The following is a 15,930-nucleotide window of genomic DNA, read 5'->3' as shown; positions in this document are numbered from 1 at the left end:
GTAGAATACATTTTAGTTATTAAGGTATCAAATAAAAGGTGATGGACTAGTGATCCTTGTAGAACACATATTGACTGACAATTCGAAATAAAACAAAAATGTATGAATGAATTCTAAAATTAAGTGCATATTTTGCCTGTGTCTTAGATATGAAGTACCTGGTTTTGGTGTATCTAAAGTTCCGGTAACCAATACGGTTTGTATTAAATGTTTTAATAACGGTATATCGATCCCTCCCCCATAAAATGTTTGGAAGTAAAATGAAAAACCTGGATAGGAATGAGGGTCAAGAAAAGGTGTAGTGCATATCTTAAGTCAGGAAGTTTCCGAACCTGTAACTCAGTGGTTGTCGCCGTTTGTTGCTGTATATCATATTTGTTTTTTATTCATTCTTTGTACATAAATCCGGCCGTTAGATTTCTCGTTTGAATTGTTTTCATATTTCATTACGGAGCCTTTCATAGCTGACTATATATATGCGGTAAGGGTTTTGCTCATTGTTGAAGCTTGTACGGCGACCTATAGTTGTAAGCTTCTATGTCAGTTGTTCTCTGGTGGAGAGTTGTCTCATTGGCAATCAGACCACATCTTCTTATTATTATGTATACCTCTCTTTATCATGAAACAACTTCCGCCAATGTTTCATAAAACTCTTTGACGCGGTAGGACAAGGTTAATATGTAGTTTAAATATTCCAATGCATTGCACACACATATGAGGATCTGGATGGGGTATACTGAATAGAGAATAATGGGCGAATAGTGTATAATAACTGGCTAACAATATAAAGAGAAGATACGAGTCGGACAAATATGAAAGAATATAGAAAAATAGGCCAAACAATTAAGTACTAGTAATAATGAATAATAGAGTGCTGAATTATACAGAATAGAGCATAATGGGCATAAATTATAAAGAATAGAGAAAAATGGCTGCTTGAAATTATTAAAACAAAATTACAGAGTCGAAAGACTCCCCATGCAGACCCTCCGATATGGCCTTCTATACTGTTTATGGCGTTGCTGGTATGCATTTTCTCAGAAGTACAGTGACTGATATTAGAGTATAGAATAGCATATCATTCTTTACCAAACTAAAGTAAACAAAACACCATGAAACCGCAATTTGTAATCTGTTGCTTGAAATTTCGTCACTTGTGCCTTAGCTTTACGATTGGATTTACTGACATAATGGCTTTAATTTGTGTGAAATATTTGCTACTAGACGTTAAGTAGAAAACATTCAAATCCAAATCAATCCACTATTGTTGATGCAAAACAAAACAGACAGTGCTATCAGATTTATATGATAAGAATTTTTTTCAGCCACCAGTACGCATGGAATATAAGTGATGCACGAAAAAAGGAGATGTTTGGTATGCGTCAATTAAGGAGACAGCAACCTTACTAAAGAAAAACACAAAAGACATCTAGAAGGAGACTTGAACAAAAGACAGATGTACTATCATTATGTCTTATAAGTGCTATTAAATTTTTTTTCGGCCAGCAGCAAACACGCAAAATGTTGTGACATAGGAATATAAAGAAATGTGATGTATACGTCAATGAGACAGCAACCCTACTACAGAAATAACCGCAGATCATCTAGAGGGAGACGTGTAAAATCTTCAACTGGAGACAGGTGTCCTACCATTATGTTTCATAAGTGCTATCATATTTGTATTATTTAAATAGCCAGCAGTGTGCGTGGAGAATAAATTGTGAAATAGAAAGAGAATCAGGCACAGTTGTAGCCCAATGATAGAAAAAAAATTAACATATTGATGCATACATACATTCTTTAACAGACAGATGACCACACATACAAAACATGTCTCGCTCTCAATTGTCTCGATTTCATGAAAGATATATATTAATTTAACAGAAACAATCTAAAACCTGCTATTAACACGCGATTCTCTTAATGAGAAAAAAAGAGGGGGGGGGGGGGCATTACGATATAACATACAAAAACTAACGGTTGTCGTTCCTCGCTGCTGCGGAACACACTCACGTTCATGACATGTTACTGGGTTAAACGTAAGTTGGCTAAAATTAAAACAGAACCATCTCCTTTTTCTATATAGCGTAACAAGAAGAGAGAAGAGTAGAGAATTACTGTCGGCCCATAAACTACTCCGGTTTTACTTCGGGCCGTTGCGGGCTATATCACCAACAGTCCTAGACTGTCATTTTACAATGAACTAGACTGCGGTTAAGTGACTTTTTATGTTTTGCAAATTTATTTGTAAAAACTATTTGCTTAAAAGGGTATGATAAACGGAAATATTGCAAAATTTGTGTTTATTTGTAAGAAAACCCCATGTTAAAAACTTATTTTATGATAAAGTCGTTGTTTAAATTTTATTGAAACTTTTTAATTTCAATCTGTGCAGATCACAATTTCAAAAAATACGGAAAAGGCCAAAAAGCCGTACAAACGTATACAATACGTATATACATTTTTTGTAAACGATCCAGATTTTTTCAATACCTTCTCTGAGGACATTGTGCAAATTGTGTACTATATAAGGATTTCAAACCTTTTACAGAGTATGATAACCTCTGAAGTAGAAGCTTCTTTTGTCTCGTATTAAGTATGGCAAATATTTTTTTGGTGTCTTGATCTAGATATATCTATTGTTTTTGTGTTTTCTACTGCTTTTAGAAAAAAAAGGGGGGTGGGGTACCGTGGTAGAGACTTTCTAAATGAGATCAGCTACAAAATGAGATAGTTATATTCAATATTTAGTAGAACGGTTGCAATGTTTTGAAACATATAACATAGAATATGAATAAAAAAAGATACAAGGTATTATTCGTCAATAAAACAGCAATCCAACAACACAAAATTGAACAGCACGAGATTCGCTGTTCTAACTTTCTTCGATTGTTGGTTCAAAATATACACCACTTTCCACGTGCAAGAGATGAAGTTTTGATTATTACGGCTTTATAGTGAAGTGTGTTAACAGATTATTTTATCATTCAGTTTTCGTTTAATTTGAATTGGTCTCCAAAAAATAGCAAGACTTACGCAGAGCGTACAAGCTTGCAAGGATGTCTGTGCTAATTTGCCAAAATGGTTTTTATGTAAATCTTTTTATTCTGCGTTTTACTGGACTAGCAGATAGTATAGAACCATGCACCCAGAACTGGGACCCGGTAACATAAGAACGTACGAGAAAGTAGTACATATTTAAAACAAAATAGTCTCTACGGATCGGTATCAATATAAAAATTTGTAGAATACATTTTAGTTATTAAGGTATCAAATAAAAGGTGACGGACTAGTGATCCTTGTAGAACACATATTTACTGACAATTCGAAATAAAACAAAAATGTAGGAATGAATTCTAAAATTAAGTGCATATGTTGCCTGTGTCTTAGATATGAAGTACCTGGTTTTGGTGTATCTAAAGTTCCGGTAACCAATACGGTTTGAATTAAATGTTTTAATAACGGTATATCGATCCCTCCCCCATAAAATGTTTGGAAGTAAAATGAAAAACCTGGATAGGAATGAGGGTCAAGAAAAGGTGTAGTGCATATCTTAAGTCAGGAACCTGTAACTCAGTGGTTGTCGCCGTTTGTTGCTGTATATCATATTTGTTTTTCATTCATTCTTTGTACACAAATCCGGCCGTTAGATTTCTCGTTTGAATTGTTTTCATATTTCATTACGGAGCCTTTCATAGCTGACTATATATATGCGGTAAGGGTTTTGCTCATTGTTGAAGCTTGTACGGCGACCTATAGTTGTAAGCTTCTATGTCAGTTGTTCTCTGGTGGAGAGTTGTCTCATTGGCAATCAGACCACATCTTCTTATTATTGTGTATACCTCTCTTTATCATGAACAAACTTCCGCCAATGTTTCATAAAACTCTTTGACGCGGTAGGACAAGGTTAATATGTAGTTTAAATATTCCAATGCATTGCACACACATATGAGGATCTGGATGGGGTATACTGAATAGAGAAGAATGGGCGAATCGTGTATAATAACTGGCTAACAATATGAAGAGAAGATACGAGTCGGACAAACATGAAAAAATAGAGAAAAATAGGCCAAACAATTGAGTACTAGTTATAATGAATAATAGAGTGTTGAATTATACAGAATAGAGAATAATGGGCATAACAATTTTAAATTATAAAGAATAGAGAAAAATGGCTGCTTGAAATTATTAAAAAAAAATTACAGAGTCGAAAGACTCCCCATGCAGACCCTCCGATATGGCCTTCTATACTGTTTATGGCGTTGCTGGTATGCATTTTCCCAGAAGTACAGTGACTGATATTAGAGTATAGAATAGCATATCATTCTTTACAAAACTAAAGTAAACAAAACACCATGAAACCGCAATTTATAATCTGTTGCTTGAAATTTCATCACATGTGCCTTAGCTTTACGATTGGATTTACTGACATAATGGCTTTAATTTGCGTGAATTATTTGCTACTAGACGTTAAGTAGAAAACATTCAAATCCAAATCAATCCACTATTGTTGATGCAAAACAAAACAGACAGTGCTATCAGATTTATATGATAAGAATTTTTTCAGCCACCAGTACGCATGGAATATAAGTGATGCACAAAAAAAGGAGATGTTAGGTATGCGTCAATTAAGGAGACAGCAACCTTACTAAAGAAAAACACAAAAGACATCTAGAAGGAGACTTCAACAAAAGACAGATGTACTATCATTATGTCTTATAAGTGCTATCAATTTTTTTTTCGGCCAGCAGCAAACACGCAAAATGTTGTGACATAGGAATATAAAGAAATGTGATGTATACGTCAATGAGACAGCAACCCTACTACAGAAATAACCGCAGATCATCTAGAGGGAGACGTGTAAAATCTTCAACTGGAGACAGGTGTCCTAACATTATGTTTCATAAGTGCTATCATATTTGTATTATTTAAATAGCCAGCAGTGTGCGTGGAGAATAAATTGTGAAATAGAAAAATCTAGAGAATCAGGCACAGTTGTAGCCCAATGATAGAAAAAAATTAACATCTTGATACATACAAACATCCTTTGACAGACAGATGACCACACATACAAAACATGTCTCGCTCTCAATTGTCTCGATTTCATGAAAGATATATATTAATTTAACAGAAACAATCTAAAACCTGCTATTAACACGCGATTCTCTTAACGAGAAAAAAGAGGGGGGGGGGGCATTAAGATATAACATACACAAAATAACGGTTGTCGTTCCTCGCTGCTGCGGAATACACTCACGTTCAGGAACATAACATGTTACTCGGTTAAACGTAAGTTGGCTAAAATTAAAACAGAACCATCCCCCTTTTTCTATATAGCGTAACAAGAAGAGAGAAGAGTAGAGAATTACTGTCGGCCCATAAACTACACCGGATTTTACTTAGGGCCGTTGCGGGCTATATCACCAACAGACCTAGGCTGTCATTTTTACAATGAACTAGACTGTGGTTAGATGACTATTTTTGTTTTGCAAATTTATTTGTAAAAACTATTTGCTTAAAAGGGTATGATAAACGGAAATATTGCAAAATTTGTGTTTATTTGTAGGAAAACCCCTTGTTAAAGACTTATTTTATGATTAAGTCGTTGTTTAAATTTTATTGAAACTTTTTAATTTCAATCTGTGCAGATCACAATTTCAAAAAATACGGTAAAGGCCAAAAAGCCGTACAAACGTATACAATACGTATATACATTTTTTGTAAACGATCCAGATTTTTTCAATACCTTCTCTGAGGAAATTGTGCAAATTGTGTACTATATAAGGATTTCAAACCTTTTACAGAGTATGATAACCTCTGAAGTAGAAGCTTCTTTTGTCTCGTATTAAGTATGGCAAATATTTTTTTGGTGTCTTGATCTAGATATATCTATTGTTTTTGTGTTTTCTACTGCTTTTAGAAAAAAAAGGGGGGTGGGGTACCGTGGTAGAGACTTTCTAAATGAGATCAGCTACAAAATGAGATAGTTATATTCAATATCTAGTAGAACGGTTGCAATTTTTTGAAACATATAACATAGAATATGAATAAAAAAAGATACAAGGTATTATTCGTCAATAAAACAGCAATCCAACAACACAAAATTAAACAGCACGAGATTCGCTGTTCTAACTTTCGTCGATTGTCGGTTCAAAATATATGTACCACTTTCCACGTGCAAGAGATGGAGTTTTGATTATTACGGCTTTATAGTGAAGTGTGTTAACAGATTATTTTATCATTCAGTTTTCGTTTAATTTGAATTGGTCTCCAAAAAAATAGCAAGACTTACGCAGAACGTACAAGCTTGCAAGGATATCTGTGCTAATTTGCCAAAATGGTTTTTATGTAAATCTTTTTATTCTGCGTTTTACTGGACTAGCAGAAAGTATAGAACCATGCACCCAGAACTGGGACCCGGTAACAAAAGAACGTACGAGAAAGTAGTACATATATAAAACAAAATAGTTCCTACGGATCGGTATCAATATAAAAATTTGTAGAATACATTTTAGTTATTAAGGTATCAAATAAAAGGTGACGGACTAGTGATCCTTGTAGAACACATATTGACTGACAATTCGAAATAAAACAAAAATGTAGGAATGAATTCTAAAATTAAGTGCATATTTTGCCTGTGTCTTAGATATGAAGTACCTGGTTTTGGTGTATCTAAAGTTCCGGTAACCAATACGGTTTGAATTAAATGTTTTAATAACGGTATATCGATCCCTCCCCCATAAAATGTTTGGAAGTAAAATGAAAAACCTGGATAGGAATGAGGGTCAAGAAAAGATGTAGTGCATATCTTAAGTCAGGAACCTGTAACTCAGTGGTTTTCGCCGTTTGTTGCTGTATATCATATTTGTTTTTCATTCATTTTTTGTACACAAATCCGGCCGTTAGATTTCTCGTTTGAATTGTTTTCATATTTCATTACGGAGCCTTTCATAGCTGACTATATATATGCGGTAAGGGTTTTGCTCATTGTTGAAGCTTGTACGGCGACCTATAGTTGTAAGCTTCTATGTCAGTTGTTCTCTGGTGGAGAGTTGTCTCATTGGCAATCAGACCACATCTTCTTATTATTGTGTATACCTCTCTTTATCATGAACAAACTTCCGCCAATGTTTCATAAAACTCTTTGACGCGGTAGGACAAGGTTAATATGTAGTTTAAATAAATAGAGAATAATGGGCGAATCGTGTATAATAACTGGCTAACAATATAAAGAGAACATACGAATAGGAAAAACATGAAAGAATAGAGAAAAATAGGCCAAACAATTGAGTACTAGTAATAATGAATAATAGAGTGTTGAATTATACAGAATAGAGAATAATGGGCATAAATTATAAAAAATAGAGAAAAATGACTGCTTGAAATTATTAAAAAAAAATTACAGAGTCGAAAGACTCCCCATGCAGACCCTCCGATATGGCCTTCTATACTGTTTATGGCGTTGCTGGTATGCATTTTCTAAGAAGTACAGTGACTGATTTTAGAGTATAGGATAGCATATCATTCTTTACCAAACTAAAGTAAACAAAACACTATGAAACCGCAATTTGTAATCTGTGGCTTGAAATTTCGTCACATGTGCCTTAGCTTTACGATTGGATTTACTGACATAATGGCTTTAATTTGCGTGAAATATTTGCTACTAGACGGTAAGTAGAAAACATTCAAATCCAAATCAATCCACTATTGCTGATGCAAAACAAAACAGACAGTGCTATCAGATTTATATGATAAGAATTTTTTCAGCCACCAGTACGCATGGAATATAAGTGACGCACGAAAAAAGGAGATGTTAGGTATGCGTCAATTAAGGAGACAGCAACCTTACTAAAGAAAAACACAAAAGACACCTAGAAGGAGACTTCAACAAAAGACAGATGTACTATCATTATGTCTTATAAGTGCTATCAAATTTTTTTTCGGCCAGCAGCAAACACGCAAAATGTTGTGACATAGGAATATAAAGAAATGTGATGTATACGTCAATGAGACAGCAACCCTACTACAGAAATAACCGCAGATCTTTTAGAGGGAGACGTGTAACATCTTCAACTGGAGACAGGTGTCCTAACATTATGTTTCATAAGTGCTATCATATTTGTATTATTTAAATAGCCAGCAGTGTGCGTGGAGAATAAATTGTGAAATAGAAAGAGAATCAGGCACAGTTGTAGCCCAGTTATAGAAAAAAAATTAACATCTTGATGCATACATACATTCGTTAACAGACAGATGACCACACATACAAAACATGTCTCGCTCTCAATTGTCTCGATTTCATGAAAGATATATATTAATTTAACAGAAACAATCTAAAACCTGCTATTAACACGCGATTCTCTTAACGAGAAAAAAAGAGGAGAGGGGGGGGGGGCATTACGATATAACATACACAAACTAACGGTTGTCGTTCCTCGCTGCTGCGGAACACACTCACGTTCAGGAACATGACATGTTACTGGGTTAAACGTAAGTTGGCTAAAATTTAAAAGAAAACATCCCCCTTTTTCTATATAGCGTAACAAGAAGAGAGAAGAGTAGAGAATTACTGTCGGCCCATAAACTACACCGGTTTTACTTGAGCTGTTGCGGGCTATATCACCAACAGACCCAGACTGTCATTTTACAATGATCTAGACTGCGGTTAGATGACTAATTCTGTTTTGCAAATTTATTTGTAAAAACTATTTGCTTAAAAGGGTATGATAAACGGAAATATTGCAAAATTTGTGTTTATTTGTAGGAAAACCCCTTGTTAAAAACTTATTTTATGATTAAGTCGTTGTTTAAATTTATTGAAACTTTTTAATTTCAATCTGTGCAGATCACAATTTCAAAAAATACGGAAAAGGCCAAAAAGCCGTACAAAACGTATACAATACGTATATACATTTTTTGTAAACGATCCAGATTTTTTCAATACCTTCTCTGAGGACATTGTGCAAATTGTGTACTATATAAGGATTTCAAACCTTTTACAGAGTATGATAACCTCTGAAGTAGAAGCTTCTTTTGTCTCGTATTAAGTATGGCAAATATTTTTTTGGTGTCTTGATCTAGATATATCTATTGTTTTTGTGTGTTTTCTACTGCTTTTAGAAAAAAAGGGGGGCTGGGGTACCGTGGTAGAGACTTTCTAAATGAGATCAGCTACAAAATGAGATAGTTATATTCAATATTTAGTAGAACGGTTGCAATTTTTTGAAACATATAACATAGAATATGAATAAAAAAAGATACAAGGTATTATTCGTCAATAAAACAGCAATCCAACAACACAAAATTAAACAGCACGAGATTCGCTGTTCTAACTTTCGTCGATTGTCGGTTCAAAATATATGTACCACTTTCCACGTGCAAGAGATGGAGTTTTGATTATTACGGCTTTATAGTGAAGTGTGTTAACAGATTATTTTATCATTCAGTTTTCGTTTAATTTGAATTGGTCTCCAAAAAAATAGCAAGACTTACGCAGAGCGTACAAGCTTGCAAGGATGTCTGTGCTAATTTGCCAAAATGGTTTTTATGTAAATCTTTTTATTCTGCGTTTTACTGGACTAGCAGAAAGTATAGAACCATGCACCCAGAACTGGGACCCGGTAACAAAAGAACGTACGAGAAAGTAGTACATATATAAAACAAAATAGTTCCTACGGATCGGTATCAATATAAAAATTTGTAGAATCGTGTATAATAACTGGTACAATATAAAGAGAAGATACGAGTCGGACAAACATGAAAGAATAGAGAAAAATAGGCCAAACAATTGAGTACTAGTACAAATGAATACTAGAGTGTTGAATTATACAGAATAGAGAATAATGGGCTAAATTTATAAAGAATAGAGAAAAATGACTGCTTGAAATTATTAAAAAAAAATTGCAGAGTCGAAAGACTCCCCGTGCAGACCCTCCGATATGGCCTTCAATACTGTTTATGGCGTTGCTGGTATGCATTTTCTCAGAAGTACAGTGACTGATATTAGAGTATAGGATAGCATATCATTCTTTACCAAACTAAAGTAAACAAAACACCATGAAACCGCAATTTGTAATCTGTTGCTTGAAATTTCGTCACATGTGCCTTAGCTTTACGATTGGATTTATTGACATAACGGCTTTAATATGCCTGAAATATTTGCTACTAGACGTTTAGTAGAAAACATTTAAATCCAAATCAATCCACTATTGTTGATGCAAAACAAAACAGGCAGTGTTATCAGATTTATATGATAAAAAGAAAATTCAGCCACCAGTGCGCATGGAATATAAATGATGCACGAAAAAAAAGGAGATGTTAGGTATGCGTCAATGAGACGGCAACCTTACGAAATAAAATACACAAAAGACATCTAGAAGGAGACGTGTAGACTTCAACAAAAGACAGATGTCCTAACATTATGTCTTATAAGTGCTATCAAATTCATATTTTTTTTTCGGCCAGCAGCAAACACGCAAAATGTAGTGACATAGGAATATAAAGAAATGTGATGTATACGTCAATGAGACAGCAACCCTACCACGGAATTAACCGCAGATCATCTAGAGGCAGACGTGTAAAATCTTCAACTGGACAGGTGCCCTAACATTATGTTTCATAAGTGCTATCATATTTGTATTATTTAAACAGTCAGCAGTGTGCGCGGGAAAAAAATGTGAAAAGAAAGAGAATCAGGCACTGTAGTAGCCCAATGATGAAAAAAAAACACATCTTGATGCATACATACATTCTTCGACACAGACAGACAGACACACACGCTCTTAATTGTCTCGATTTCATGAAAGGTATGTATAAATTCAACAGAAATAATCACACATCTGCTATAAACACGCAATTATCTAAATAAGACAAGGAAGGGGCATTAGGATATTACATTCAGTCAAACAATTCTATACTACTACTGTTTTGATGCTCTTGCTTTTCCGAATATATACGAGAAAGGTTCAAAACATCAGAATATTTTAATAAAATTTACAGAATATTTAAAGTTAAAATAACAACTTTGAAGAAAAACCCCAAGATCTCTAATACGGATGTAAAAAATAATAAGTACAATGATTAATAATTTACATTTCATCTACATAGATATTTATTGGCATAATGCGCATCTAGCGTACACAATTTTAATCCTGGTATCTTTGATGCGTTTTCTACTGTTACTATGCTGTATACTAGACATCTTTATTTGTGAAATATTCCGACAATACTATACACAAATGGTATACAGCGACATTTGTGCTATCACATTTCTCTTGCATTGATAGACAGAAAGTAGTAAAAGCTTCATTTATTCTCCCACATACGTAATAGCAGTAACCAAGAATATTGTAAGCTCTATGTCGTTCGTAACCGCCATTACAGTCTTCAATAAAACTTGAAAGTTTACGAAGAATTTCATTCTGTATAGGCATTTGTTCGTTTTTCTTTCGTTTTATTTCGAAATTCAAATAAAAAGCATATACCACTGGATGATAAACACAAAAATTTGACTGCTTTGTACATTGTAGTAGAAAAAGTTCATATTTGATAGGTTCTGGGACGAAGTTTACAACATTTTTCGGAAACATCACATCGTATGAAATTAATAATTCGTTATGTACCATATCATAATTCACAACAAGAATTTCAGAGTATAAAAATTTTAACACCCATACCATATTTTTTTCCATACACCATCCACTGTATACGAACGGTTTAGTATTAGACATCACAAGAGAAAGTAATGCCCATGCAGTATCTATTTTGTTGTTTAAAAGTTCAAAAGTGACCAAGTATAGTTTTCCAGACAATTCATCTAAATCGGTTCCAATTTTGAGTAAGCCATGTGTATAACGGAGATAAATATCGATTTCTGTTTGAGTTTTTTCTGTTCGACACCTTTCTTCGTGGAACATAATTCCTAATTGTATACTACCAAACCGCTTTGCCGTTTTCAGCATACATGGTAAAATGTTCCGAGAACAATTATTTCCTGATTTCATATCTTCAATAAACGCCAAGAGTTTGTTCGAGTTATTTGGTAAGTGCACCATGCTTAAACAAACTTTAAAACTTCGTAACATGATTTCCAGTTTTACATTTTCTGGACATTCCATCAAACAATAATTAAGTGGCGCCTTTACTTGACATATAAAGTCTCTTTTCGATCCGTTATACATCTTCAGAAATTTGATAGATCGTAGCACGATATGGCGGCATTCGAATATTGTCACGAATACATCTTCCAAAATTTTGTCTATTTCATCTGCAATCCGTTGTCGTGTTCGGGTATCTAATTTACCGGCAAGCAGATTTCGATCGCGAATAATATAATGCGGAAGGGAACCTTTCAGTATATGTTGTTTAAATCTTTCAAAACAAATTTCAAGACAAAAGAGCAAGTTTTCTTTAGAAAACATTTTAACACCGTACTCTTCAGATATCCAAAAGAGTAAGTTTTTCATTTGATATCCACTCAGTTCATCTGGAGAAAAAGATTGCAATTTACCTTTTAAAATACTTTTCATTAAAACATAACATTGAAACTGAGTATCATTGAAATTCCAAATAAGTTCCCTTTCTGCTTTTGAAAAGGAAAACCGCCACTGCATTGACGAAATGTTAGATCTGTAATCTCCAACTGGCACCACGTGCACTGGGAATGCACTGATTATGTGGACAATTTCGCGTGATGGCCAGCCCTTCGAACGTGCTCTGTTTTTCCACTCAGAAGCGGCAACAGGCCAGGAATGGCATTTTATTCCAAATGTCATATCATACTCTATGTTTGATGAAATTCCTTTAAAATTGTACATTAAAGCTGATAAACAAGGACCATGCGAATAAAAACTGGCGTTTACGTGAGGATGTGTCCATTTATCATATTTTTTAATGAGTCCGTTTTGAAATGTCTTCAAAAATTCTTCACTGGACAAAAACAGTCTATTTCCGGCTGTCACTATCATTAATTCAATGTCTGGCAAGAAGGTACTGTTTGGATTTATTTTGAGTACTTCAAGTCTCGTATAACCGGGTGAACAATTGTCAAGTGCCATTGTAAATATATGCATTTTCACACCAGGTTCATTAAAATTATACTTTCCTTTAACAGCGATGATCCCTGTAGCAACGTACATATGATCCATGTCGCTTCCTAATATAAACGATCCTTCTGCAATAAAACTTCCGCATTTAATATGGTTTGACTCAAAAAGATCTTCTTCTATCTTCTCAGTGAGTAAACAGTCAGACCTATACACTCCAACCAGTTCCATAAAATAGCCTTCGCACTTAAGACAGTCTGAAACTACTTCTGATAGTCTATTCTCGTCCTTGTCTTCCTCGCTGGCCATTTTTTAAACATGAAAGTTGTTTACTATATATATAGAGATTTAAATACACATAGGCAATTACAATCACGTGAGCATATTTATATTTCGGGCATTTCAATATGTAAAATATTTATGTCACAAAATTGTTAACTCAATTGTAAATTCACGGGTGAATACAGTCTATAATTGTTTCAAACAGCAAAAACTATGATCGTCTTTCCTTTGCATCTTATAAGATCTTTCGACATTGACAGATGGAAAACTATTGCTATTATCCGGCGTATTACGTTTCCAAATTTCAGTAAGCAAAAATCCAGTTTCATGTTTCCGCATATTCGTGCATTACTTTTCCGAAATAAATAGATACCACCTTTACCTGTATTTCACCTGTAAAAAATTGATAATAATAATATATAAGACTTTTATTATAGTATTAGTAGAGCTATAGAAAACCCGTACAAAGTTCAAAGTTCTAAGTTCTTTATTTTCCAATTAAGGGCCCCTGACGGGACATAATGACAACAATACACAATACATTCTGATTCTTAACACATAAACATATAATGAAGATAAAATTAAAATTTCAAGTCACATGTAGAGGATGAGATAATATCATAGAATATATATATATATCATATATTAAAAATATCATAACATAAAACAATTGTTTTTGTTATTATTTATAAGTTATTTTAGTTGTCTCAAAGTTTCATATCTTTGATTTTTTTCTGCAATGCCAGAGTGCCAGCAAAAAAATTTTAATAATTTATTAATTCACCATATTAAATTGAGAATGGAAATAGTTTGCCAACAGAGGTCCACCTCGTCTCTTATCCAGAAAAATAAGTTGAAGGAATAAATAATACAAGTCACTAAAATGGAAAAGAGACCAAGGCCAAATGCACTCGGACATGTTAGTAACTGGAATTTAGATACCGTTTTAACCTCCTCGTGATAAGTGCAAAAAAGTAAAAAAAATGTTCACTTTAATGCAGAATTCACCATGGGGTGATACTAAAAGGTTTTGGCATCCAAAATCGTATGTAATTATATTTACAAATGCATATATATACATATTCAACACTCTAGCATAGCAGTAGCAGGTGCAAGTGAAGTGACAAAGTCCCACTACTCTTTAATTAGTATGTTCATGTTTGGATATAAGACAACAAATTTTACATAAAATTTCATGATCTTCATTACTCATCATCCAAATAAATTTTTCAGGATTTTGTAAGTGGGTACAATTAGGACATTTCAAACAAATAGCATTAATTAAAATTTAGATCATAACGTTCACCTTTATACTTTGTACATGTTAGTAAAAAATTGTTCTCATCTCCTACCTCGCCAGATGAGCAATGAACACGCAATCTATTTTGCCTAATAATACCTTGATATCTTCCTAACTCTATTTGAAGTCTATGAGCTGATATTCTGAATCTGGTGAAAATTCTCCCCTGCCCAAAATCTTTTATAATATTTAAATAATTTTCAAATCCAAAGTTTTGTTAAAACTTGAAGTACGTACAGAGTTTGCCATCTGATAATGATGTTTTTTGTTTTTGCCAAAGATTAATATAATGAATTTTCATATATTTATGGAAGTTTAAAAGGCATCTTTTAGAATTGGAAATTGATTATTTAAATTTTCCAAACGGTGCCAATATTTAAGCATTGAACTGACGATATTAAAATGTGTGGGTAATCTGCCAAGTTCTGACAAGGAGACAAAGTTTGTACTCTTTTTCCCACAACCAAAAACAAATTTACAAAATTTAACATGCAAATCTTCACATTTAAGTCTTTTATAAATTTCATCAAAGGACAAATCAGGGTTTTTTTCAATCGTGATGTAAAGGGATTAAAATAACCCCAAAATTCACAACCATATAATAATATTGGCATAATAGTGTGATTGAATACATGTAATGAGATTTTAGGTGAAGGACAGTGAGAAATAAATTCCTTGCACAGTTTAAAATAAGCCTTTAGACCCTTCTGGTAAAGTTCATTTTAAGCAAAGGAGAAAGATCCAGATGAACAAAAAGTAATGCCAAGATATTTACATTTGGTTACACATTCAACATTTTTTCCATTGTATTTGAAATTATATTTGAGATGTCTGCCTGCCTTGTTGAATATAAGCACTTTGGTTTTAGATAAATTTACAGTAAGACACCACTGTTTGCAAAACATTAACGGGTGTTACACGGACACTTTTTAGATGCTACACGGACACTTTTTAGTTGTTACACGGACACTTTTTAGTTGTTACACGGACACTTTTTAGTTGTTACACGGACCCTTTTTATGAATAGAGTTCATCGGCACTTTCAATTTCAATTAGATTTGAACTTTTTGTTTCACCGACATATTTCCTGTCATTTTTTTTTTTATTAAAACTAGAACACACCCGTGATATCGCGGTTCCTTGACTGAATTGAAATATCTGTGTGTAAGCCTTATTTTAGCCTGGATTTTTAGTATTGGTATTTCAACTGATAAATTCATAATTGTCAAAAAAATTGGAAACTGTAAGTCTAATTTTATGTCTAGATTTTTAATATTCGTCATTTTTAAAAGTCATGATGATTTA

At 33.5% G+C, this 15,930-nt stretch overlaps 1 protein-coding gene across 1 annotated transcript; it reads right to left on the bottom strand.

Annotated features, from left to right (window-relative positions):
* Positions 1-11,192: 11,192 nt before the first annotated feature.
* Positions 11,193-13,352, bottom strand: LOC139492731 (uncharacterized). The gene has a single exon (XM_071280884.1). The coding sequence runs from the start codon at positions 13,350-13,352 to the stop codon at positions 11,193-11,195; it is 2,160 nt and encodes a 719-aa protein (XP_071136985.1).
* Positions 13,353-15,930: the final 2,578 nt, after the last annotated feature.

Source organism: Mytilus edulis, chromosome 10, assembly GCF_963676685.1.
Source record: "Mytilus edulis chromosome 10, xbMytEdul2.2, whole genome shotgun sequence".
NCBI classification, from domain to species: domain Eukaryota; kingdom Metazoa; phylum Mollusca; class Bivalvia; order Mytilida; family Mytilidae; genus Mytilus; species Mytilus edulis.
The sequence above is the reverse complement of the archived record's forward strand: the minus strand, read 5'-3'. Positions and strand labels throughout refer to the sequence as shown.